The sequence below is a fragment of the Calonectris borealis genome, chromosome 9 (assembly GCF_964195595.1).
Source record: "Calonectris borealis chromosome 9, bCalBor7.hap1.2, whole genome shotgun sequence".
Lineage (NCBI taxonomy): Eukaryota > Metazoa > Chordata > Aves > Procellariiformes > Procellariidae > Calonectris > Calonectris borealis.
Genome location: NC_134320.1, coordinates 24430261 through 24455573, shown reverse-complemented (window position 1 = coordinate 24455573; position 25313 = coordinate 24430261). Strand labels below are relative to the sequence as shown.

General features: G+C 41.4%; 2 protein-coding genes across 14 annotated transcripts in view; one reads left to right on the top strand and one right to left on the bottom strand.

Annotated features, from left to right (window-relative positions):
• The window catches only part of PHC3 (polyhomeotic homolog 3), a 38731-nt gene extending 25579 nt beyond the window's left edge, over window positions 1–13152 (bottom strand). For 7 of the 11 annotated variants that reach the window (XR_012674689.1, XR_012674687.1, XR_012674690.1 and 4 more), the window contains exons 1-7: window positions 13091–13152; window positions 9587–9734; window positions 8668–8826; window positions 7187–7264; window positions 5447–5605; window positions 3060–3158; window positions 160–400 (exon numbers count right to left, since the gene is read on the bottom strand). Coding sequence is in view for 5 of the 11 variants with exons in the window: in XM_075157411.1 (XP_075013512.1) it covers window positions 160–400; window positions 3060–3158; window positions 5447–5605; window positions 7187–7264; window positions 8668–8826; window positions 9587–9712 (862 nt within the window). In the remaining 6 variants the exon portion in view is untranslated. The remainder of the gene's footprint in view (window positions 1–159; window positions 401–3059; window positions 3159–5446; window positions 5606–7186; window positions 7265–8667; window positions 8827–9586; window positions 9735–13090) is intronic. The other 4 variants (XM_075157412.1, XM_075157413.1, XM_075157414.1 and 1 more) reach the window with 4 other exon arrangements.
• Window positions 13153–16423: 3271 nt separating this feature from the next.
• PRKCI (protein kinase C iota) overlaps window positions 16424–25313 on the top strand; it is a 30177-nt gene continuing 21287 nt past the window's right edge. The window contains exons 1-3 of one of the 3 annotated variants that reach the window (XM_075157408.1): window positions 16570–16657; window positions 20483–20580; window positions 24516–24637. In XM_075157408.1, coding sequence (XP_075013509.1) covers window positions 20540–20580; window positions 24516–24637 — 163 coding nt within the window. In that variant the 5' untranslated portion in view covers window positions 16570–16657; window positions 20483–20539. Of the gene's footprint in view, window positions 16658–20482; window positions 20581–20948; window positions 21018–24515; window positions 24638–25313 lie in introns of those variants that run through there. The other 2 variants (XM_075157407.1, XM_075157409.1) reach the window with 2 other exon arrangements.

The window sequence follows — 25313 nt, the reverse complement described above, 5'->3', positions numbered from 1 at the left end:
ATCCAATATCAACAAATAAATTTACTATTAAACATCAAACTGTCTTCATGTGGAATATCTAAAAGAACACAGTCAGAGAGCGTTGGACTCTGACAGAACCATAACATACAAATTAACTTTAATTAAAGTAACTTTCTTATAGCTCCATTTTCATCCTACCTGGTGTTATTAAGTGATGTATGCTTGATGTCCGTGTGACTGGTGTACTCCGACACTCTGCAGTTGGGCTCTCGCCTTTTCTATTGCTTTCTGAGGGATCTGGTTGGCTGCCCTTGGAACTGGTTACAGGTTTATTAGCGCACAGAGACAATGATTGAGTTTGACTGCTGCTCTTTGGTGGGCCATTCTGTGAACTTGACAATACACCCAACTTCTGACTGCGCAATGTCAAGTTCTGAACCTGGGAAATGAGCAAAATGTGAAAAAAACCAACCCATATAAACATCTGTGACAAAAATCCAGGCAAAAAAGCAAAAACATAATGTTATGTAATGCTTCTCATCCCACGTGATCAAAATACGTGAGAAGTTAAAAATTTGCATATCCAAGTATCTTTTAAGTCACAAAATTTAGAGAAGAATAGTGATCTTGAATTACTTCAGTGATAAAGAAAATACAGGAAAGGCTTTTTATCTTATTGAACTTTTAAAAGAAATGGAAATTGTTCATTACATTAATTTGAATTAAAACTTGCATTTTTTCTCTTTTATTGTGCCTTCAAAGTGAACGACACAAAGCATCTTAAGCAAATGCAATTTTATTTTTATACAGACGCTGCAGAAGTGCAGTGGTCTGTAAGTATGTTTGCAGAGACTAACCCAAAATAAAACCTTGGGTAGTCAATGGAATCAGAATCTGCTGTATGTTATCCATGTCTTAATAAACTTGAGCCCTTTATTTCTACAGCAATATTAATGTTCCTTTTCATCATGACACCTCCAATGTCACATGAAACAAAAGGTTTGCCTTCTGAAATGTAAATCAGTCAGTGATTATTTTCATTAATGTCTGTTATATCACAGCAAGATTCCGTGCAGAATGATCCCAGCTTTCCAATCCTACGTGCTGAGCTAGAATTTTATTTTCAAGGATAAAGACTACCCTTGTAGTACTAGTTTACATCACACTCTACATGAAAAAGATGACTAATTATTATCACCATCCACTATTTTGACTACATAATCCCTTCCTCATTCAACAGTTAGTACTTGTGTAATGAACAGCTAGTTGACATTTTATTTCTCACCTTTCCATGTGTTACCACAGGATGCATCCAAATCCTGTTCTGAAGACAACAGTATTTGTTTCCTTATTGGCATGCATGAGGCATTTACTGCAATCCTATCTCTGTGAGTACAAATCAACCTTCAGCACACCCTAACAGATAAGATAACTAATCTGAGATGTTCAGGTCATACATGAGGGGGACGCATATGAAAAGTAAAAGTACGAAAGCAGAAGGGAAGAATAGCAAGTAGGAGAGAAGTGTCAGTTCACTAACAGGCCATATTAGGTATGCCATTGAGACACTGCTAATCGCTGATGAACTTCTGAGTTTCTCTGATATTTCTACATGGAAGACAATACTGTGAGATCACTATACTATACCTCCACAAACCTCTTGGCTAAGTGTAATATACACGTCTATGTATATAACCAAATACATTTTTTTGTTATTAACTGGCGTTGCCTACTTGCTCAGGTTTGCTTATATGGTAAACAAAGACTTTCTCTAAACCCAACTGACTGAAACCCTACGGACATATTTGTCACAAGGTAAGAAAAATAAAGTGTACCAGTGCTAAAGCTTTTCCATTGCCTCACTGATTATGGATGAAACTGGATCTTTGCAATGTCATTGCTGCTATAGAAACTACCAGACAACCAAGGTTAACAACATCTGGCAATAGGGCAGTACTGAACATTGAAAGAGGAGAGGAACGGCTTGACTTTGGCAGCTCACCACAGCAGCTCATCTGACTGAATAATGCTCTATGGTCTGGGGGGAGATTCTACTGTCCCTCTGCAATGATGTCTCAGGAAGTTGCACAGCTGGGCAGACTTGTGCAAAATGGACCTCTAAAACCCTCATGTACAGAAGGACCAAGACTGTAAAGTGATATGCTTTATTGACATCTCTACCTTGAATGCAAAAGACAAAGATACAAATGCAAAAAGAGCTGCTAGCCTGTCCGGTAACCTCTATGCATTTTCAAACTTGATCTGCAGAATCTGGAGGAAAGAGAGGCGGCTGTGAGAAAAGCTAATGAGGCATAACAACTCCAAGACTGAAGGAGCAGTCTGTCTTTTCAACGAAAGCTCAACTGATGAACTTAACATTGTGAGCTTGCTCAACAACACCCTTCATAAATACACAGGTGGATTCCAGCAAGCTCTGCCCGCCTCACATACCTACTGGAAAAGCAAAGGGAAGGCAAGCTTCAACGGTTCGCCATTATCTCAGAACAGTGACACATCTTTAAGGTCTTCAAATCTATTAGAATCTTCTGAAGAGGTCAACAAACATAAGGTCAGAGAACATTCAACTGGTATAACTTACTTGGATTTCCAAAAGGTTTCTAAACCTAAAAGGTCTGTTTATCAAAGACTTTTAAATAAACTGCTAAGATAGAAGAGAAAATCTCTCATGAAAGCATAAATTTGTTAGATAAATGTTCACTTTTCATAGTGGAAGACTGTGACTAGTATGTTCTGTAGTGATCTGTGCTATGTCATGTATTTTTTCCAGATGATATCCAAATATGTTGAGCAGTGAAAAGGTGATACAAGTTCAGCTGATAACATGAAGTTATTCAAGGCAATAAAGATGAGAGCTAATTACAAAGACCTAAAATGTCATATCCAGGATCCAAATTTTACATATAAACATAATCACCTCTAAATGTGTGATCATGGCAAATGGAAGACACTGAAGTTGTACATAACCAGTACCCATTAGTAGTTTTTATAAGCAAGTAAACTTAAGCACAATGTTTCCTTACTTTTCAGTTTTGGCCCACTCTACTGGACATACCTTTAATAAATTTACGCAAGCTCACCTGAGTAGCTGCAGACTGACAGGAAGATGAGGAAGATGATGAGACAACAGGAATGTCAGACTGGACAGCAGCCACAGTGGTCGCGGGAGTAAAAATAAGCTGTTAAGCAAAAAGAAAAACAACCTGGTAACAGACTGAAACTTTGAAAATATGTGAAAGAAATGCAATATTTTAAAGAGATACATAACTTAGAAGCTGTACATCACTACACGTAAGATTTACTTTTTTACTTTTAGATGAACTTACTCAAAGAACAATTTATCATGGTAGCTTAAGTAAATAAAAGATACTAATATAAAATAAATATAATAATGTAAAATATTTGTTCTACATATTAAGAAGAATCTTTCATATACATCATCTTCCATACAAGCATTTTAAAGAGGACTTTCTTTCCAATATTACAAATGAGTGAAACAAAGGCAAAAAAGTCAAGAGAGCAGCCCAATATCTACTATATTAAAGAAAGAGAACTTAGATCTTCCAATCTGTCAAAATGTTATTTAACAAGCAGAGTTGTTATATGAACTTTAACTATGCTAATTAAGTTTCATAGCGAGAACAGGTATCATACAACCAACCTGAAATTACTAACTTCAGAATACCAGCATACCTAACTATCATTAATTCCTTTATAGGCAATATAGCAAAGACAAGCTTTATAGAAGGCTTTGAAGAGAGACCATTAGTCAGTCTTCCCTATTTTAAAAGAGATCTCAACTGCAAGGAGCAGCTAAGAAAAAAACATTAAGGTTTTGATCTGGAATTGAATTGAGCTGGTGATGAAGCTGTTATGAGCTAGCTAGAGATAAGAGTTGACCTTTTTAAAGAAAATGAAAGGTCTTGGTGATGAAGAAAAATACATGACTTTTAGTATGTTAGCTGGAAACACTGAAAGACAGGTATGATGTTCAAACTACTAAGGCTAGCAGAATGATCTTGTAATACCATTCTAAACAGAAACTAATAGGGTAAGTTTCTCTCTTGAGACTGGTGTGTAAAGCAATTATGCAAATAAGCATGGGATTTGACATTAAAAGTCTGGATGAAAATTTAGTGTAAATGAATAGGAAAACTGTATCAATAATCCATGTCATTGAGAGAGATTGCTACTACAAAAACGTAGTCATCCTCATACTGCTTCAGCTACTAAGTTGTTAACAGGTATTGAAAGGCAGTGACATGAACTGAATTCGTAATTCCTGTTCTGTTAAATAGTACTGGGTGCATTAAGCACCTAGCTTTTCTTACAAACCAGAGACTCAAGAAATCCTTTCGCTGACAAATGGATAAACAGGTGTTTGATCTTTAAATCCCAATCTTCAAGTTGTACTACTTTTTCAATACACGTGTATGAAAATAGCCAAAGAAAAAACTCGACATAGCATAACAGCATTGCTGTGCGTGCCTAAGAAAAATCTCAGAAAAAGAAACAAAGGATCACTTTTCCCAAATATACTTTATGGGTGCAATTCCTGCAAGAACTCAATGCCTGCATCTAATTTTATATACCATTGTAGTCATGGACCTCTGGCTCTGAATCTCAGTGTAGCGTAACAGTGATTCTTCCTGTTTCATATAGTTGAACATAACACTCTAGAAAGCTCTGGCCGTCAACTCACACAAGCCATAATAGTGTCTTTGGTCTTTACCAAGTGCTGACTGGTACCTGAGCGTTCATGTACCACTTCAGTAATTTCTATGAAATCCCACACAGATTGTAAGGTTCAATTCATGCGAAACTCACTCGAGAAAGTATTAAATTTAAAAAAAAAAAAAAAAAGAAAAAAAAAATCACTAAACATTTTTCAAAGTTGCCCATTAGGAAATGGAAATGTCATATTGACAGGAAATTGCAAGAACCTAATGAGTTTCACTGATTCCAAAGAAAATGAAACCTGTATATCTAACTGGAATTCTAGAGACAATAATGCAAAGAACAATCTTAGTTAAACAGAAGAAAATTTTAATCAAGAGTCAGAACTCTGAATGTTACCAGTGCATTAGAAAACAACCTACCTTGAATATAGAGAGACTCCCTTATTTCCTTCTAGATAGTCAGAAGAGACAGGTGCTCTTTTTCCATTTTTCCCATTTTTGATCAATTTAATAACTGTGGTACGACCAGGCTAAAAACACTTGAGCAAACTTCACCAGAACTAAGCTACAGCAATTCTTTTACTTCTGATGTCTACAGTGTTTCAGTGTATTCACAAAGTAGTGACTAAATTGCTATCTGAAACTAAAGAAAAATGTTTATAAATGATTTATAGAAACAAAATAAAAACTGAAACGGTTAAGGTGGCGCTTTTTTTAGGGGTGGGGGTGGGGGTGGAGACAACAGGGACAGACCAAAACCAAGCTTAAGAATTGTAATCAAAACTTACCATTTGAGCTCGTAGATACATTTGAGCCTGGCTTGCACTCAGGGTTGGAGAGGTGCTCCCCAGCAACATAGTCTGTTGGGTAATACTGCTGCTGGTGGTGTTGGAGGTCTGTGAACGGCTTATTATCTGTGCAGGTGTAGGAGAGGTGGAGAGGTTAATCTAAGGAAACAAAAATATTGCTTCTGTCATGGAAATTCATTCATCCTAGGGTCTAAAGCCAGAAAGCCTTTGACAAAAATGGCAGGGGCAGTTGAAATCTTTGAACTGTAAAGATATCAAAAATATATTGAGCCAATCATCACAAAATTGGATTCTGGCAAGATTTTACATTTTTATTCTTAAACTGCAAGCAACCATTTAGCAGTAAATAATAATACGCAGTTACGAGTATAAACAATGATATTATGAAGTCTGAAAAATATACCTCACAGAAATATACATTTACAGAATATGTAGCATGAGCTTGCAATAGTTTAAGAAAAACACCTGAATTTTAACATTTAAGCATCTTTAAATGTTTATATTATCTGACTGGACAACTGGACACAGTTGTTATGCTTATTACGCAACCTGATCAGGACACTTCTTTGTGCTGCCATAGAGGGACTTCGATTCCTCATTCTACATATGCACATTTTAAAATGACTGGAAACTAAAACTTTACAAAATTTCATATTAAATGCTCCTGAACAATTGCTCTTTAGCATCTTCTCAAACAAAAGCTGTTGTGTTTTTGGTTTGGTTTTTTTTCTTTTTTTTCCTAACCGGTCTAACAGAGTTAAGTGCCCAGCTCTTTTTCATCACTTACTCAAAAAGATTTCCTTGAAAAATCCCAGCCCAATTATTATGTTAGTTTAACATCTTTAAAGACTTCCCCTCCTAAATTTAATGAATGAATGATTTTACTTCGAACAACTATAAGCCAAAGCAATGCTATGAGAGCTTAAAAAAATATACAGTTAAATCACTGAAGCTATGCACTGAAGTCATGAGCAGCTCGCGGGCATGATTAATAAGCAGGATGTCTGTAGGACTAACAAAGTCCTACTGAAGACAACTGTAGAACTGTACATAAGAGACTGTGCAAATCACGTCTGAAGATGCTGCTTAAAGAAATATAGCATGAACTGAACACAGAGCTGCTAATAACTGAAACCTGAGCACATGCCTAGAATATGGATAAAGTAATTGAAAGTGCATAGAAGACGCATGATAAAAGATGATAATCAATAAAAGAATGAATGCTATAAACATTTAATCAGTTTCATATACGTATATGTGAGCATTGACTTGGATTCTTTAGATTTGGTGCTCTTTAATCACTGATACACAGTTATGATTTTAACCTACAATAGTGCCCTGAACAAAGAAACTAATGTGAAAAATCCAGTAAGAAATCATGTAAGAGATGAAAACTCAGGGAGTGACTTCTGCAGCGGTCTGAACAGTCATTAGTGCTTGTGGAGTGCGCAGCTGCCCCTCAGAGCACCAAGAGTGGGCTGGGACCGGGGAAGCCTCCAACACTGGCCAGCAACGATAGCGGCTGGCAGCATGCATCAGGCGGATGCTGGAAGCGCAGCCAACACTTACTACACAGTTGTCACACTTCTACTTACTGTTTCTGTGATATTAATTTTAACCACACAAATTTAAATACTAAAATCTTTTCTGTTTTTCCAAGTAGTTATATAATAACCAAGAGGGGTTGATAATGGATGGAGGGCTTTGTTCGTTACGTACCGAGGTCTGCGACATGCTTGACTGCTGAGTGACACTCCCAGTGGGGGAAGTACATTGCCTCCCACCTGACAGGCTTGCCTAAATAGCAAGAATATGTGTCAAATATTGAAATCAAAAAGGTTTAAGTGATGTTCATATTATTGCATAAACGATCAGAAATATCCCTCTCTAACCATTACCTTTTCTCTGAGTTAACAGTAAAAATGCTTTACCCAGTGGAATTAGTTTTCAGCAAAGTGCACTCTGCACTACGGAATGCTAACTGCAACGTGCTAAATGCCTTGAATTCCTACCCAATTTCAGGCACTCAGATTCTTGCACATCAAGACTTGAACAAAAACTATCAGAGGTAAAGTCTATCAAACTGTTAATGATGGAGCTAACTGATCAGCTCACTACCTATGGTGCTCAGAACTTAAAATGTGACATCATTAAAAACTGTCATTATTAAAACTTACATCATAATTTTTACTATTATTAGAATCCTCTGAAAATAAAAGAACACCCTCATATTCTAGAATGATAATTTATGTATGCACATCTGTGTCTATAGTGCCTATAACAGTATGCTATTCTGGTCCTTCAGATGAATACAGTGACAGTGATTTAGATTTCTGTATTAACAGACTGCATACCAAAACTTCTTAGCCCTCCCCAATCTGATTTTCTTTGCTCTGTCTCGGTAACTGTATATGCACACACAAATCCGTCACAAAAAGATGACAAATCAATATATTACCACAATCTAATGGAAAAGGTATAGAAGAAAAAGCCAGGAGCATAGAAAAGTCAGTCCCAGTTCTGACAACAAACAGCTATATCCCTGAAGTCTTTAACTCCGTTTTAGCATTTCCATGTGTAAAATCGTTAACCATCTCTGCAAAATAGTATTCTCAATCCAAGGTCAACTGAGGTCAAAAGAAATCTTTCTACTGCTTGAGTTTTTAAAATGGGTCTCCTCCAGTGTTCACTAATGTTAAAAGCTGTGCTTCAGAAATGAAATGTCATTTACTTCCTACATTTCCACACTCAGGGTTAAAACTGAATTTTGCCATTACTTATAATGCAGCCAGATGTGTGGCAAAACACACTAAGATATCAGATGTTCATTATTTTTATTTGATTTCACTAAGATACATTGCTATTCATTGCTTTCCCCATCAACTTTTAGAGAAAATCACAGGATGAAGATTGAATTAGTCTATTTTTAATATTTATTTTATTACTGTTTGATGATTTACATGATGCATTATAATGTATGCAATAAAGCATGGAATGGTCGCCTACTGGAGCATCTATAACACTGGACAAAATCCTCCAAATAGTTTGGAGGAAGATACAATTTAAAATAACAAAGTCATTAAAATGTAAGGCATTAAGCTCAGGCACTTAAGCTGTTATTATGTTTGACAATGCTCTAGAATTGTAGTCCTGCTCTAGAAAGTAGTACACCATTCTTTTTCAGCAATCTTCGCTCTCACCTGTGGTACAGTTGCCAGACTCTGAAATTGGGTACTGCTTAAGTGCTGCTGCTGCAAAGCAGCAGTCTGCAGCATTAGATGCTGCTGTTGGGCTGCATACATCTGCTGGAGGTACTGAGCAGCTGAGCTAGGAGGACGATGCAAGGCCTGCTGAATAACCTGTGATGAATCAGTAGGTAATTAATTACAATTACAAAGTACACACCATGCTGACATGATGCTGAAGTTTACCTTTACAAGGAAATAAAACCAAATAAATTCTTTTCACACCAATTATGTAATACTGAACTTGCTCCATCACTGTTCTCAACCAAGTCACAGAATACAGTCAACATAAATATATTCACGTTTTCAAGGAAAGCCTGACAATCAGCTGACAATACAGCATCATTCGTAACGCAACATCCAAGCCTCTTAGGTTCTTGTCAACAAGTCCTACATAACGTTCTGCTTTTTGAAAGATCAGGATAGCATAAGAGAGACTCAATTATCAAACCCAACAGAATGGACCATACAGAGGAGACCTAATTTAAGGATCAGCAAGAGGGGGCTGGATCCAAAGCACACAGACGCCTCTGGATCCCTGTAGTCAATGCTGGTCAAACGGACAGCTTTATTTTGCATTATTTTGTAAAGGCTTATGTTAATAATCCATACCCTTAGGGAATGGCGAAAAAACTAAGCTTTCTAGCATAGCATTTCCCCCTCCCTTATTTGGGAGGCAAGCCTGTCCCCTGCACTATTCTGAAGTGATCTGATACCCTTTGGTAAACAATATCTTCTGAAAACCAGTTAGTCAGATATTGAGAAAGAAGACAGCAATTAAGAATGGAAAGTTAATCTTGTGTAAAGTATTGTGCAATGCCTGTATTTGAGAGCACTGTACAGCACAGGAAAGAATCTCTCACAGCCCAGTTACCTGGACAGCATGCCTGTCAGAGCCGCTGTAGACAGATATCTGCGGCAGCTGTGTCCGGGAAGTGGAGGTGGTAGTGATCGTAGTTGTAGATGCAGAACACGTTGTTGTGTTTGGTTCATTCTCCATAGCTGTGCAGTGTTCGTCCAGCCTGGCAGAATTGAAATAAAAGTGGATAGAATAATGGACAATTTTCAAAAGAGTAAGTTTGTAGGATTTGCTATTACTTGATGGGATTTGTTGGCAGTTATAATCTTCTAAGATCCATCAAGAGTAGCAATAGGTGACCAATTTAGGAAAACATGCAAGATTTCCAGCAAGCTACACAGGAGTACTGCCGCATCCCTCTTCCCCACAGCATAGCACAGAAACTGCTGGCTGACCATTCTGTACCTTCAGCAAAACGTTCTTGGCAAAAATCACTGGTGGCATGCTCTATTTGGAAAGAGATGGAAAGGATGTAGAGAAAAATGCTTCTACTTTTTACAGCAATACCTCTCAAAATACAGCAACAGTCAAGGAAGAAACTACCTATTTAAGCATCTCTGAGGATTCCTCCCCAGCCTTATGAGACTTCCCTCTGCTGCAGAGTACAACCTCTCTCCCAAAATGTCGCCTTTAAAACTAAAATGAATCACATATCTCAATATCTAAGGGGCCTTTACTTTAGTTTCTTTTTCAGTATTAGTATTATGATTAACAGGAAATAGCATAGTTGCTGCTTATTGCTTTTAAAAGGATGTTAAAAAAAAACAGGTGGGGAGAAGATGTGTTTCCTTCCTAATAAAGAAGGGCTCAGAAAAATAATAATTGAGAGAGCTGCAATGTACTAGAAAAAAAAGCAGCATTGCCAAGTGCTTAACAAACCGCCCATTGGATGCTGCATCAAACGGGAACATAATTAGGAGTTTCAACTCACGCAGCTGAAAGCAGAATGCAATGCTGCCAGGCTGCTACCGTCACCTCTCAAAACACGACTACTTTGCAAGTAGAGAACTGCACATGCTGCTGTAGCTCCTGATTACTTCCAATAACTAAACTTTTAATAGATACATGGTCACCTAAGGACGTCACGCTTATCATTGTATTGTATATCTGCATATGTTTTGCCATCAAAGAAAATTCATGCCAATAAAGCATGCTTTAAAAGCAGAGATCCCTACTATTGGAACTGAAGAAAAAATATGACTTTGTTGTTAAAAATTCATATCTGTTGTGCATTATTGATGCCATTTGTCTACCTACAAGAGCACAAGTTACCTTAGAGCACAAGTTAACACACATGGTTAACTACTTCAATTGCAATAAAACCAGATCACTTCTAAAACCACTGTACATTAATCTCACAAAATGCTAATGAAAAGTACCTTGAAAAAAAGTCCTGTCTCCTCCAGAGGAGGACAGACATTAAAAGCACATCAAAATATTTACACCTACAACTTGTCTAGCTAGTTCTAGCACAGAGTTATGCAACCAGTTAAATTAGCCTAAGAAAACAACATTGGATGTTTAACTTCCTTTACTCTCAACCATGTTTTAGATGTATTATTAGCGAGATGTGCAATGTATCCCACTCTACTAGCTATTCCATCAGAAGTTCACCCCATGAGAGCTGTTAATCCTTTCGCTGAAAGTATCTCATTTTCAAAAATAATTTTGTCATTGCCCAAGTTGTTCCCGCAATGGATGTACAACGAAAACAGGAAAGAGCTCCTACACGTTTGTTCAGCGCGGCCTGGCTGATCTCCAGTCCTCCTCTAACACCTCACTTGGAGCCGATACGAGATGCTTACTTGCCACCCCTCAGTCCTACCGCAACGCAAACACCACGCAGCAAGCGCTAACACGCAGAAATAGCGTGCCCTCTTTCGGCTGAAGGGACAGGAAGGTGCTGCAACAGATGACACTTGCTAGAAACCTCTCCTCTCTTTAAGCGAGAAGCGGGATGTTTAAGGGAGAAGAGGAAATACATGAAAAGTGATTGTTTTTAGGAAGGAAACCAAGAATCCATTACAATTTAGCAGATGGATGTTTTATGACAGAAAGCATAAAAACCATTACAGACTTAAAATCAGACTGCCTTTACAGCGTTGCTTTCATTTACTTTACAGTGCTGTACATGCAGAGACCACTTCTAGTTATAAAAAAAAATCTCAGGTACAATTGAAAATAATCTTCTGAAATTGTTCATTGAGCACTCAACAATATCAAAAAGGCAAAACTCCTAACTTACAGTAAAATTAATTTTGTTAAATGTATGAGGAAGACCTTACAATGATGTTGCCTGTGAGCAACTTTAACTCAAAAGAACCTCTGTTACACAAAGTTTTAGAAAATGCACTGAACTCTGACTTTAAACAACCACTACGCATTTAAGCAAGCCCAAAATATAAAGCACAACAGAAAACTATATTGAAAATAAGTATTTATTCAAGCAGTAACAGTATGAGACACCACATAATTTCAAATTACACTGTGCATAATGTAAATATTCAGAAGTTTCATTCTCTCTATATTTTTTGGTCAAAACAAATACCTAAAGTAAAAAAAATACCTGCTATTCTACACCAAAAACATTTAAACTACTATCACAGCAGATACATATGTCAGTACTCATGTTTTAGAAAGTTTGACTTTTGGTAAGTGTCATGGTAATAACGAACACTGCTGACAATCTGCAACCATAACTGGTATTTGAAAATAGGGGTTTTTTTAACATATATGGTTTATTATTATTCTTTCCATTCATGACTACTTCTTACAACTCCAAAGGTACAAAACATAGAAAATAAACTAAAATTTCCACCAAGTCTAATCCCTACGGGCATTTTCATATGCGACTGAAGGCTCCGAAATAAATCCTCTCTTTCCCTTCACTCTAGCTACAATATAAGCCAACCTTGCCCAAACCTTGGGGTTTTGTGTTTTTAAAATTAAAAAAAAAAAAAAAAAAATTTAAAACTATGCTCTGTTGTGGAAATACAATCCACGTCACGCAGTGCAACTTGCTGGTGAAGCGGCATGGAGCGACACCGGCCCGGGGGCTCCCCGGGCCCGGCAGCCGGGGCCGCCGGCGCGCTGAGGGAGCCCCGGGCTGCTCCGCAGGCAGCGTCAGGGCCCCTCGGCGGCCACGGCTGGCGCTCCCCGCCGCAGGCCGGGCCCGCCGGGCTGACCCGCCCCCTCAGCCCCTCACGCCGGGCCGCAGCCTCACCCAGCCCAGCCCCACCGCCGCCACAACCGGCGGCCGCGCTCCGGCCCAGCGGCGCCGCCGCCGCCGCCGCCGCCCCCCCCCGCGGCCCCGCAGGCGCCAGCCGCCGCCGGGGAGGGAGGAAAGGTGGGCGGGAGGGGAGGCACCCGCTCCCCGCCCGGGGCCGGCCCGCCGCCGGGGCGCTGTCAGGGCGCGGGTCCCCGCCTACGCGCCCCGCCCCGCCGCGGCCTGGCCGGGGCCTGCCGCTGCCGCTGCCGCTGCCGCTCCCCCTCCTCCGCGCGTCCCGCCGGGAGACTCGCCTCGGACAAGCCGCTCACTCCGCTTCCGCCATCTTCTCGCCTCCCTCAGGGGGAGGTGCCGCGCAGGCGCGCTGGGCGCCGCCGGCGCCGGGCACGTGACGGGCCCCGCCGCCATGTTGTCGTGGGAGCGTGGCGTCGTCCGAGAGGCGCGGCGGCGGGGTGCGGGCTGTCGGCGGCCGGCCTGGGCGGCTGTCCGATCGCGGTGAGGTAGCGGCTGGCTTCGCATTAAGGCAGGAAGGTTGTGGCGGGGAGCAGCAGCCCGGCTGGGATGAGGGGCCTGGCCTCCCTCAGCGCCCACAGTGGTGTGCGGGGCTGCGCGTTTAGCTGAGCGCGGCAGCAGCGATTTTAATTTTCCTGTGGCAGTGGTACAGTTGAGCTATGTGTTGGCAGGGCCTATGGCAAATCAGCTTTACTTATTTCATGCTTTAGCTACAGTAGGAAAATGAAGGAGGTGATACATGCTGTTTTGGAGTGCTTTTGGGAGGTTAAGATCAGGAAGATGCCTGCCTGTGGTGCTTTTCCACAGTGGCTGCTCAAGGACCTCAGCAGCTCCAACCAGGACACTGGTGGTGAACTTTTAACTTTTCTGAGGGATATGAAACAGAAGAGTCTTTTAGCCCCGTTAGCTTAGCTTTCGGTTTCTTCCTATGAAATGTTGCCTCTGAGCCTTTCCCTGCTATGGGGAGGACGACCTCTCCCTCTGAATTCACCATAATTGATCTGAGTTGAATGAATTCCTGTCTATAGGTGATAGCAGCTGCTGCGTAATACCTGGCATAGATGAGCAAAGCCCAGCCTCCATAAAGACAAGTAGTCACTATACCACGTAGGCCTAATTCAAATCTTACATGGGACATCTTGAGAAAATCAGCACCTCGCCCTCTCTTCTTCACGAAATGTCTTCCTGTGATGAAGAAATACCTTCCATATCTTCGAATTACATAACATCATTACATAGCTTGCAGGTATACTAGTATTTTAAAATCTGCTTGTATTTTCAAGGATACAGAAAGAAAGCGGCTCTATTAGACAGAAGTGCTGGCTCATGGCACTTTAAATATTTAACAGAGAACCGGTTGTGTGAGTGAAAATGATATTGGTTACAATTTGATAACAGAACAATAGGAACAAATAGCAAAATGTAGCTCAGCGATACCTCTTTCTGCAATTGGTTTGGTGTTTCCTCACATAATGCAGTTTGACCAGTTTTGTTGTGAAAGGTGAAGCAGTCACACTGACCACAGGTGGACTGCCTGTGATAAGTAGTGACAATTTACCAGGTCTGATAAGGATGCCTGGCTTCTATAAAAGATCATATGATGATTAAATAGGAGAAAATAGGAATTTTCATAGGTTAAAAAACGAGGAGGTGTAGGAAAAATGAAGACACATGCTGGAATAGTCTTGGAGATCTGGTAGGAAGTAGAAAACACGTTGGAAGTCCTGGTGCAAGGTACGGGTGAGGTCAGATACAGCAAGATACTTCCTGTTGTACAAAAAGGATATGAGACTCTGTGGAAGCTGAGTGGAGCAAATAACTTTCTTTTGAGGGGAAAAAAAAAACCACCCAACCGCTGCAGGAAGGTCAGGTAGCATGAAAAAAGTTCTGTACTTTATAACCACGCCTATAACAGCAAATAAGGCCTTAAGTTATTTTATCACCAGTACAATAAAGAGCAAGGGGTGTGGATTGGAAAGCGCGGGTCTCGCGTAGCAACCAGTAACTGAGCACGAAAATGCTGAACTCCACGCTGCTCTAATACAGACAACTAGATGTGATGCTGATTGGAGCGTGGAGAGGGGCAGTGGAAAAAAGGAATTGTTTTTACTGTAACAGAAGAAAACGAAGGTTCTGTATTTCTTAGGGTTGCCAGAAACGTTCATCTGTTCAGGAAGTGTTGGACAATATAAATATGTGTTATCAAAGAAGCTATTGATGTATTGTTAAATAGGCAAAGCGGGAAGGCAGTACTACTTGCAGTGATAAGGTGGCTTATGATTAACAGCTTTAATAAAATACCTTTTATTAACCATCCCCCTTTGCCCCCCTTTAAAAGCATCCTTCCTGCTTCTTTCTTAAAAAATATCTTAGCCATTTGATTTATGGTAATTAAAGCTTCACCTGAACTGAAAGTACTGTCTTGTGGGCTGCGCACATTGCATTCTTACAGAATTCTTACAGAAAATATTTCAGTCACCAGCAGTTCTAAGCGCATTGCCATTGCTTCTGAACAGCTCCAGTTTCCCGTCAGCTCCGCGCTGGCTGCGGAAGGACAGCACGCTGCTTTTGCAATGGTTTTGTGCTAAACCCCTGAATTTTCTGTGGCTCCTCTCAGGCCGGGTGGCGACAAAACTAGTGGAGGAGTCACGGTGAAGCTGATTGCAAAGGAGCATAGTTAGACATAGTTATTTTTCCTGACGCTCAGATGGCAGCGACAGGTTTGGTTCTACGTAACAGCTCCGCCGGAGAGTCTGGTCCACAGGCTGCGCCTCCACGGCTCGTAGGCAGAGCAGCTGCTCTCCACAGAATGCCCCTGCGGGCGCTCCTGGCTCATTGCGCCTTAGAAGGAGGTCAGTCCTAGTTGTACCCAAGTAAAATGACGAGTTTTCCTCCTTCGCCCCTTCCGCCAGGGCAGCTCTGGCTGTGGCGAAGCCCTGCAGGACGAGCCGCTGCCGAAAGAAGCCAGGCGCCTAGAACGCCAAAGAGGCCGTTCGGCGGAGCCGGTACGCGAGGCGCTGCCGGCCGGTGGTGACTCCCGCGGCGGCGCTGCCCGCCCGCCTCCCGCCGTGCCGGCGCCAGCGCCGCGCTGCCGCCCAGCAGTCCCAGCACGCCTCGCGACGGGCCGTACCAAGTGGCGGGGAGAACACGGTGCGCGCCCCCGCTCCGGCCGCGGGGAAGGAAGAAGAGGGGCCATCAGGGTGGTTTCGGGCCCGGCTGACCTGGGGCGACCCCCTCCGGCGGCTGCGCTACGGGGATCCCGGCTGCTTCTGCGCCACCGCCGCCTCCCCCTTACCGCTTCGGCGTGGAGCATTCCGCTCCACAGGTGTGCGCCGCAGTGCCGCGGGGAGGAACCAAGTAGCGCGGGGTGGGAGGGGGCACACGAGACGTGGTGCCCGCCTTCCCCGGGCGGCAGAGCTGCTGACCGGCCGCGCCCGAGAAGCGGCTCCTCCTTCCTGCTGGGGCAGGGTCCGTGCTCCCCTCCTGCACCGTCCCGCACGGCTCCGCACTCTCCCCCTGCCCCTTCTCCGGGACTCCCCCCACCCCCCTCGTGGTTCCGCCCGCCGCGGGCTGGCGCCGTGAGGAGGGGGCGGGGCCGCGGCGCGCTCGAGGGACGGCGGCGCGGCGCGCTTGAGGCGGCGGCTGCGCGACCCCCGCCGCCGCCTCCCGCTCCCCCAGCCCTCCCTTCGCCCGCCCGCCGCCCCGGGCGGTGCCGCCCGCCGCGGGGGGGGGATGCCGACGCAGCGGGACAGCAGCGGCAACAGCACCATGTCGGCTCCGGGCGGCGGAGGGGGCGGCCTCGGCGGGGACAGCGCCCACCAGGTCCGGGTGAAAGCCTACTACAAGGGGTGAGTGAGGGCGCGGAGCCGCCGGGCAGGCGGAAAGGCGGTGGCCGGCGTGAGGAGAGGCTTTCGCCAGCGCCCGGGGCGGAGCGGCGCGGCCGGGCCCGGCGGGGAGCGGTGGGGCCGGCGCCGCGCTGCCCTGCCCGGCACCTCGGGAGCGGCGGGTGCGCGGCCTCGGGTCTGAAGGAGACTCTTCTCCGGGGGCTGGGCGGAGCGGCGGCGCTGGTGTGTGCGGGGTGCTGGGCAGGGGCTCCCCTCTGGTGCCGGGATGCGGTGGCTTGAGAACATCCCGGCTCTCCGCCGGGCGCGGCTCTCTGCCTCGTCGGGGCTCGCTGCCCGCGGGTTTCTGTCAGCGGCGCTTCCTGTAGCGCGATGTTTTAAACACCGGCTTTGCGGTGCGTTTGCTGTAACGTTAAGGTCTCAAGTCCGGGGTGTCCACTTACTTGTAGGGGAAGAGAAAAAGCGGGAAGGAAAAAAACCCCCCACGACTGAACAGCCGCGTTAAGATGGCTTTCGAGTAGCTGCTCTGCACCGGGGTGAAACTGGCAGGACTTGTGTTCGCAGGAGCCTCTCCCCGGGTGTCGGGTTTCAGCGGGGAGCCGGTGGGCCGGGGCGGGGAGCGGGGGCTGAGCACCGCCGGATCTCCGTCCTCCTGCGGTGGCGTTGCCGGTAAACAAGGATGTACCTGAGGGGCCTCCTCTGCCCGGCTCTCCCTGCTTCCCACGCACCCCAAGGCCCTGGTTGTTTACCTGCTGTCCGTAATAAGTGCATATTCCTTCATAACACTTCATTGGGGGACACATGCCAAAATTCACACTTAAAAAAATATGTTCAGGGAGCAGCTTTGGTCCTGGTCTCTGCGCGTTAAGTGATACTCAGGTCTAAAGGAGGAGGGTGTTTGGATGAAAACCTATTTCATCAGTTTTCAGGCTGTTTCCCAGGGACTGAGTGACTTCTGAGGGAGTCTGGGCATGGTAACTAAGACACATCTACTGTCAATTATGCTTCCACTGTAAAAAAAAAAAAACATGCTCGAGGTCTGCACAATGAAAATCAGGATGTTGCTGGTCTAATTCAATGGCTCTCCAGCAATAACATATAAGGCAGAAGTGTTCTGCTTTGGGTTCACAACCCCCTATTAAACAGTAACAGTTACAGGACCTATCTTTTAAAAGTTCGAGTGCAAGGGTTGACAGTGGTTTATTGGGCCATTAAGCTTAAGAGGAGGTGATCTAAGCAGAAAAAAATGTAGGTTGCATTTTTGGATTAAGATTGAACACATGATACTCTCAACAGCTTCCTTCCAGGTATCTGAATTAAGTACCAGAAAAGATTTATTACATTTACAGTATTTACTCTCTGGTATCTCTAGCTTTATAATTTTAAGGAGAGGTATAGAAACCATGCTGAGCATTTGGTATTTGCTACCATGTTTGATTTCTGGCTTGTATCTGCTTTGGGGCTTTTCTTGACAAAAGTCCATAAAAGTAGAGACCGGCACAATCTGTGGCTTTAAAGGACCTGTGAAACACTGTCAAAGTAGTAGTGTGTGAAATTCTAAACTCTTTGTTTTACAGTCCCTTTAATCCACCATTTCTTAAGGGGGTGGAGGTGCCCCTGGCTATCAGCTGGCAGAAGTGTTCATTTGGTCAGGCAGTGAACTAAAGTGGGAACTGTTCTGGGTTAAAACCATTTATTTTTTTTCTGCTGGGTCAGTTTTAATCTTGATCATTTCCACATGCAATCACATGAATTCTTGCTTTAGCGCAGGGAGGCTGTGGTGTAAGAACGCAGAGAAGGCAGCTCAGGGTTGTGGGAGTGAGGAAGAAAACTGCTACATTGGACAGGAATGCTGGCCCATGACACTTTAAATATTAGGTTCTAATTTCACAGACACTGGAATGTTTCTTTTGAGTCTCATCTATTGACTTTTTATCTGTTAATGCAATTATCAGTTTACTTTTAATAAGGACACTGAGTCATATAGGGTGTTGGTTAACCATTGTGAATACCAACAAACTAACAAGCTGAATGCCTTAGTCATGATTTGGTTTGAGATCTAAACAAATCATTCTCTCCACTTTCTTACAAAAGAAGGTCTCATGCCCGCTTCTCAGACTAGCACTATCAAGAAGTGGGTATCAAAGCAAAACACTTTACCTGCACTTACACCGGAATGACTTGGAGACTGAGGATCTAAATGCTGATATCAAAGGCAGCATTTTCCCCTTTCGTCAAATAAACTGTCTCAAGATTAGAGCTGGATAGAGGATTTAATGGGAAATAGTGTTAATCAGGAAATGTTAATCTCGGTTAATTTCATTTTAATAGAAGCATTTAAGTGGGTTGTAGAAGTTGTTGTGAAAGTCTTGCTAGGAAGGTCTTTCCAACTTCCAGAAGGAGTTTCTGGTTAAATTAAGAAACACAGCAACTCAGAAGCACAGATTCGTTCTTCAAACGGTTGGGAATCTGATAGTCAGGATACTTGCCTGGGGCTTGAGACACCGCGCGTACTGACTCGGAGCAAAGACCCGAACCTGAATCCCCAAAACATCACTTGGTCTGGCCAAGAGCCTAATTGCTTTTCTCAGCCAAGACAAAGACTTTCATGAAGAACTCTTTGAAGGGTCTTTGTTTCATTCAACCATGCAGTGGTAATTCTTTATCTTAAATTCATGAAATATGTAAAACCAGCAAGGAAGATTTTCCTAAAATGAACAGAGATTATGAGAATAAGAGGATGGGAATTCCCAGAGACCTGGGAATTAGGGCAGTAGGTTGAGTATATCCAGGTATTTCCTTCTCTCAGGTAAGCCATGCTTATCTTTGTCATAGGGCTAGTTGTTTAAAATGTTGAAAATAGTTTTGTCTATTTTAAAGAGTTACTGTAATCTGTGCAGTGTATGTAATAGAGGTTCCTGAGTGAGTTTTTAGGAATTTACTCTATTACACCAAATGTTTACATACTTTTTTGTTGATACAGTAGCAAAGTGTAGCAGCTTCAAATGTGTGGCACTGAACAGCATCTGTGATTACAACCATTTCGGCTTTCTAATATTATTCAAAGTTTACCTTTTGTCTTATCTCATTTGTTGTAGTTGCTTTTTGTCAGTTCAGTACAAGAAGCTATTATATCATTAATATGTATGGGGAGGATTGCATTGTAGCAGTAGAGAACAGGTAGGAGTAGTACACTGCTTGTGCACTAGGAATCCTATAGAATTAATGTTGTTGACTTAAAAAAAAAAAAACAACCTACAACAAATTTGAAGAACCATTTTTCTCTCATGAGTAGAAGTGCTAGCTTGCAGTTTTTCCAGGGCCTGACACAGATTTTGCACTGTTTTAACTGTGTGGGCTGTAACGTAGGTTAGACTTTTAATGTAGCTAAAGGCATAGGTTACCAATGCTTTGCCCACTTCCAGTTTGATTTGGTTCAAACGAAGAATACTCCTGACAGTCCTCTCATGATACATGTTAAACTTGCTTCTTTTCTTAATTTTAATACATTTACATGAGTGGGAAAAGTGTGTGGTGGGGGGAAGTTCCATTTTAATTGTAAAATCAATATGTACCTCCATAAATATTTCCAGGAAATTAATTTCTTAAGAATGTTTGAGTTCTTGCATCCTTTCTTTATATTATTATTCATCTTGAGCACTTTCTGATCAATTCTTCAGCTCAATGTCTTTCGTTGTCTGTTGAGGATCAGGTTCTCCATAGGAGAGTGTTCAGCTTAAGAAAGCTTCAGTTTAAGCCTATGAACACATTTTCACCCCTTCTTGCAGTTTCAACATTGATTTCATTTCCTGGTGATATATTTTTTTCCAGAAAAACAGATCGGAGGAGCAGGCAATTTGAGACCTCAGACTTCCACTGGGGAAAGAGATGCTTCAAATTGTTCTGAATGGCAGTGCCTGCACCTTACGGTACTGAAACGATACTGAAACAGCAGAATTCTCCAGGAGTCTTGTATGGGTTAATTTCAGTGAGCTATAGTTAGACATTATCAAAAGCCTTAATGGCTGACTCAGGTGTGTGATAAATATGTGGATATGTAGATAATATGTGATTCTGTGTATTTCCACATACATAATATCTGATAGCTATATTAGGCTGCAGGTGGAAGAATCTAAAGCAGTAGTTTCTGTTCTCACAGTGGATTGTTCTCTCACAGAAGCTTACACTTAAAAGTGAAAAATGAGATGTGGATATTGAATTGCATTTAACTGTTGGCATTTTTTTGTTGTGTGTTTTTTTAAATATTTTTGTTTGTGTTGTTTTTTTCTTGTTAAAGGATGTTGTGATTGTTGGATGATCTGTAAAAGAAAAGGCATGAGAAAAGCTGTTTGATCTCAGAGGAAAGGTGGGGAAGATAGTGATGTGGTCTTCTAGAGATATTTAAAATCTGTTCTCTAGTGTTCGTGTTTAGATTTACCATTTGCATTTTCTCAGTCATCCTATGGTTTATCTTTTACTGATCCTTACATTTGCAGAGTATTGATTCAGGCAGGCCTTTTATTAGTATGAATAAAATGATCCTTTATTAATATTTATGGAAGATATAAACAACAACATTTTAACTGAAAGTAATTCAGGACAAGTACTTTCTTGTTTATTTGCAGGTTTCCTACTCACAGGTCCCTGATTAAGACCTATTATAATAGGCCTAAAACAAATTCTAAAAAAAATGGTGCTTCCATAATAAGAGTTAATTGACATATCCAAATGTGGTGGTACAAAGGGTGTGCTTGAATCAGGTTTTCTTCTAATTCCCTCTGTGTGTCATGAGGAGACAAATAAGGATATTGTGCCTTAGAATAGCTTTATAACAAACATGCTTATTAAAAGCAATGCATAAGCTTATCTTCATCAGAAGGAAAGGGCTATTGTCAAGAAATTTTTTCCCACGTCTTAGTGAAAGAAAGCATTTTGTATTTTTTCATGCAAGGCAGCAGGCTATGGTCCACATTAACTTTCCTTTGTTCTTTAACTTGGTCTACTAACATTTGTTTAAAATGCCAAATTTCTTCTCAGTGGAGTTTAACCTTATGTCTTAGCTTGAGTGAATACAGCTTTTTCCTAATGAAGACATCATCAATGCGGTGTTAGGTGCAAGAAGTGTGGAAAACACCGTATAATGCAAAGGTGTGATAATAGAACCAATCTGGAAGTGAGAGCTGTCTCAGTAGAAAATGTCAGTGTCATCAGTATAGTTAAAATGGCAAAATAAAGCTTGTAGGAAGACCTGCAATCTTTCAGTTTCTGTGTTATGTAAAGCTGGCTTTGCATCTCTAGGAAAAGTGTGCTAAATGTTGCTTGTAGAACCTTATTCATACTTACATACATCTGGTTTTTTATAGCGCTATTAGCTAGGGTTCTCTGAAAGACCAATTAGTGTTTGTTATAACAGAGAGGGTAAGATCTTCCAAATGTATTTAGTAACTGTCTGATACGTGTCCTGTTGGAGGTATTACAGCAGTAATGTAGAGAATTTGCTTAAATTCTAAAATAATTAAACTCTCCTTATATTTGAAGGACAACTATTTTGCTACTTGAAGGTAGCAACAAGTAGGAAGAGGGTTTTTTTCAATTGGTACCAGCTTTTACTTTATAGATACGGAGGGATTCCTGGGCTGTTCAGTACATCTTAATATTGCGACTTTTTCTGTTCACTGTAGTACAGATAAATCTATTTTAAGTGGACTTGAATTATCAAATTTGAAAAACTGCTGAACAGCTTTTACTAATTTTTTTTAATCTTCAGTTTTTGCTGGAGCATCGGTGATAACTGTCTCTTGGGATTGTGGTCTGTCACCTAACTCTTCTTGCTTGTCTGACCATAGTAGTCATGTAGTCACTGCTGCTTTTAACATACCCTCTCCCATTACTGACTAGTTCAGTCACAAAATAAACTGCAGTAGTTGAAATACTTAACTCTGACTTCTCAGTACCCTTCAGAACTTAACTTTTTGTTTAAGAAAATATTCCAAAGTGAATATATCTGCACTAAAATGTGAATAACTGAAGGGATAGTAAACTTCAGCACAAAATCAGTGAAGTTGCTAAGTAAGCAGTGCCTTATTTCCTTCCCTGAAAAACAGGAAATACAGGTTAAGACTTTGCCTCCTAATACAGCCTCGTGGGTTTCTCTTTGGTTGATGCTTGTATGTCTGTAACAGTAATGCACTCTTAAATCCGCCTCAGTTCATAGAGACAAACGTTGGCGTTGGGTTCACAGCTTGCGCATTTTGAGAGAGGGTGCAAAGGGAGAACTTTGTATCCGAGAGAACATACTTTGCCTTGTGGGATGGGTGCAATCGGGTGTTTCAAATGAAACCCCATTTGCCCCGAAGTACTGTACTGTGTCTAAATACTGGGGTCCAAATATTGTTTTGTTCTGCATTTTGTCTCGTGTGGAAAGAAGAGGAGCAATTCCTCAACCAAATAACGTAGCAGCTTTTTGATTGCTTTATTCAGATTACTGAAGAGGTGTCATTTCACTATCCTAGCTATTTACTGGAGTCTTCCCCCTTGCTAAACTAACTCCGATCATGCTCATAAATCCAGAAATAGGCTAGCTGTTCTTCTAGAGTGTTTAGAAATTGCTCATTTATTTTATTCATGCTGCTGAACTTAAAGGTTTAGCTTAAAGGCAAGCATGTTTATCACGTGTTCTCTGCCACTCCTGAAAGTGGTTCAGGTTCAGTGACAACAGTATGTTATGTTAAGTCACCTTCTTGATACCACTCTGCCCATGCACAAGGCGATTTAAAGACGTTTAACTCACTGCATATGTACACTTCAGTCTGGTAGGTATGTTGATGTGAATTTTGACCAGATATAAACTTTGTCTGTTGCTTCAATTATTTTTTTTCCCCTACCAAATAGTGCTGGTGGCTGGTACCAACTGAAACAAATCCCGACTAGCTGTGGTTTTTGTGGAACAATTAGTCTTATAGCTCAAACATTGGGCTCATACAAGATGTTTGAAAAGTCATGTTGTAAACAGCCTTCCCTCTTTTTTTTTCCTCCACCTTCCTCTGAACTGTATCTCTGAAACCCTTTATTTAAAGGACTGCAACCCAGAGTCACCTGTTCCCCTTTAAGGCCCAGCAAATACCAAGACAATGGGTCAGCATTGTATGCTAACATATTTAAAACACCAGGTTAACTATCTTTTGATCTTAATTATAACAGAAATACCCATTCTGCATAACAGTAAAGTAGTAAATTTTAATTCTAAGTGTATGTCTCTCTGCAGCCTTCCCCATCATTGCAGTGAAGCATCATGGGTCTCTTTTTTAAAGGACTTTCAGTATTTGGAACATCCCCCCTAATCCGCTAGGAAACCTGTTTAATATTTTTCATTAATTTTTCATAACATCTACACAATCAAATTTTGTTGGAGAAGTTGTATACGTTCTTACAACATTTTGGTATCTAATAACAAAGTAACTGTTAAAGAGCAAGCAAAACCAGCAATATGTTAATAACATCCTTCAAAATTTTTGCAGCATTTCATTCTTCAGTTTCCACTCTTCTGGTATAATATAATCTCATTTCTGTGTGCGGTTAATATCTGCTGCAACTCACTTCATAGTTATTTGGGCATTTAAATCTTAGTTTTTCTTAAATGGATACCTGGAGGATTAAATGTCAAGTATTTGGTAATAAAAATCACTTGGAGCCTGACTTTGCTATAGGAAGGGAACTTCTGTGCTTTATTTTACTTTAATATTTTTTTGGGGGGGCTGCAGCAGGCATGGGTTTTATATTAGTGGTATATGGAAGGTGTTAGAGGTGATGAACAAGTGCTACATATTACGGTATAGTTTCTCAAATTTATTTTTCTCTTGCTCAGGGACATCATGATAACATATTTTGAACCTTCCATCTCATTTGAGGGGCTGTGCAATGAAGTTCGAGACATGTGCTCCTTTGACAACGAACAGCTTTTCACCATGAAATGGATTGATGAAGAAGGTAAACTGATGCTGATCTAGATGTTGCTCAGCTTTCTAGCTTTCCTCTCCCTTTCATCTTTTCCTTTCCCTCTGCTTTCATAAGCTTATAAAACATATTTTATATTTTTAGAAATAGTAAATCTGACTCAATATGGTTTTCCAATGCATTTGTAAGTATATCTTAATGAAAAGGTTGTTGTTTTAAACTGCCTAGTGTGTAGCTCTCTCTTTTCTTTTTTTTTTTTTTTTTAACCAAATAAAACCTCAGTGACTATCAAAATGTGAATTCAATGTTAGGATTTCTTACAAAAGGAATAGAATGTATTCCCTTATACTGCTGAAGATCATAGTTCCCCTTAAGTCTTAAGTCTTTGAAAAAGAGTTAAACTAACCTTAAATTATACAAATTACGGTATTTATCTAAAATATTGATACAATTTAATATATAGTTGAGTTGTATGTGTAACCAAAAACATCATATTGTGAGCGTTTGTATTGGCTGTTACTTTAGCAACCTGAAGTCTATTAACGCATAGCTACTAATAAAACTTCTTCTAAATGTTAAAAGAGAAATTACTTATCTGAATGATGTATAGTAACTTTTCATCAAAGTGCAGTAACAACCTTGGCTGAGAACTCTTGTCATTTCTAGCGCTTATGTTATCTGTGTTGAAATTTACCTCGGATGAAAAAAA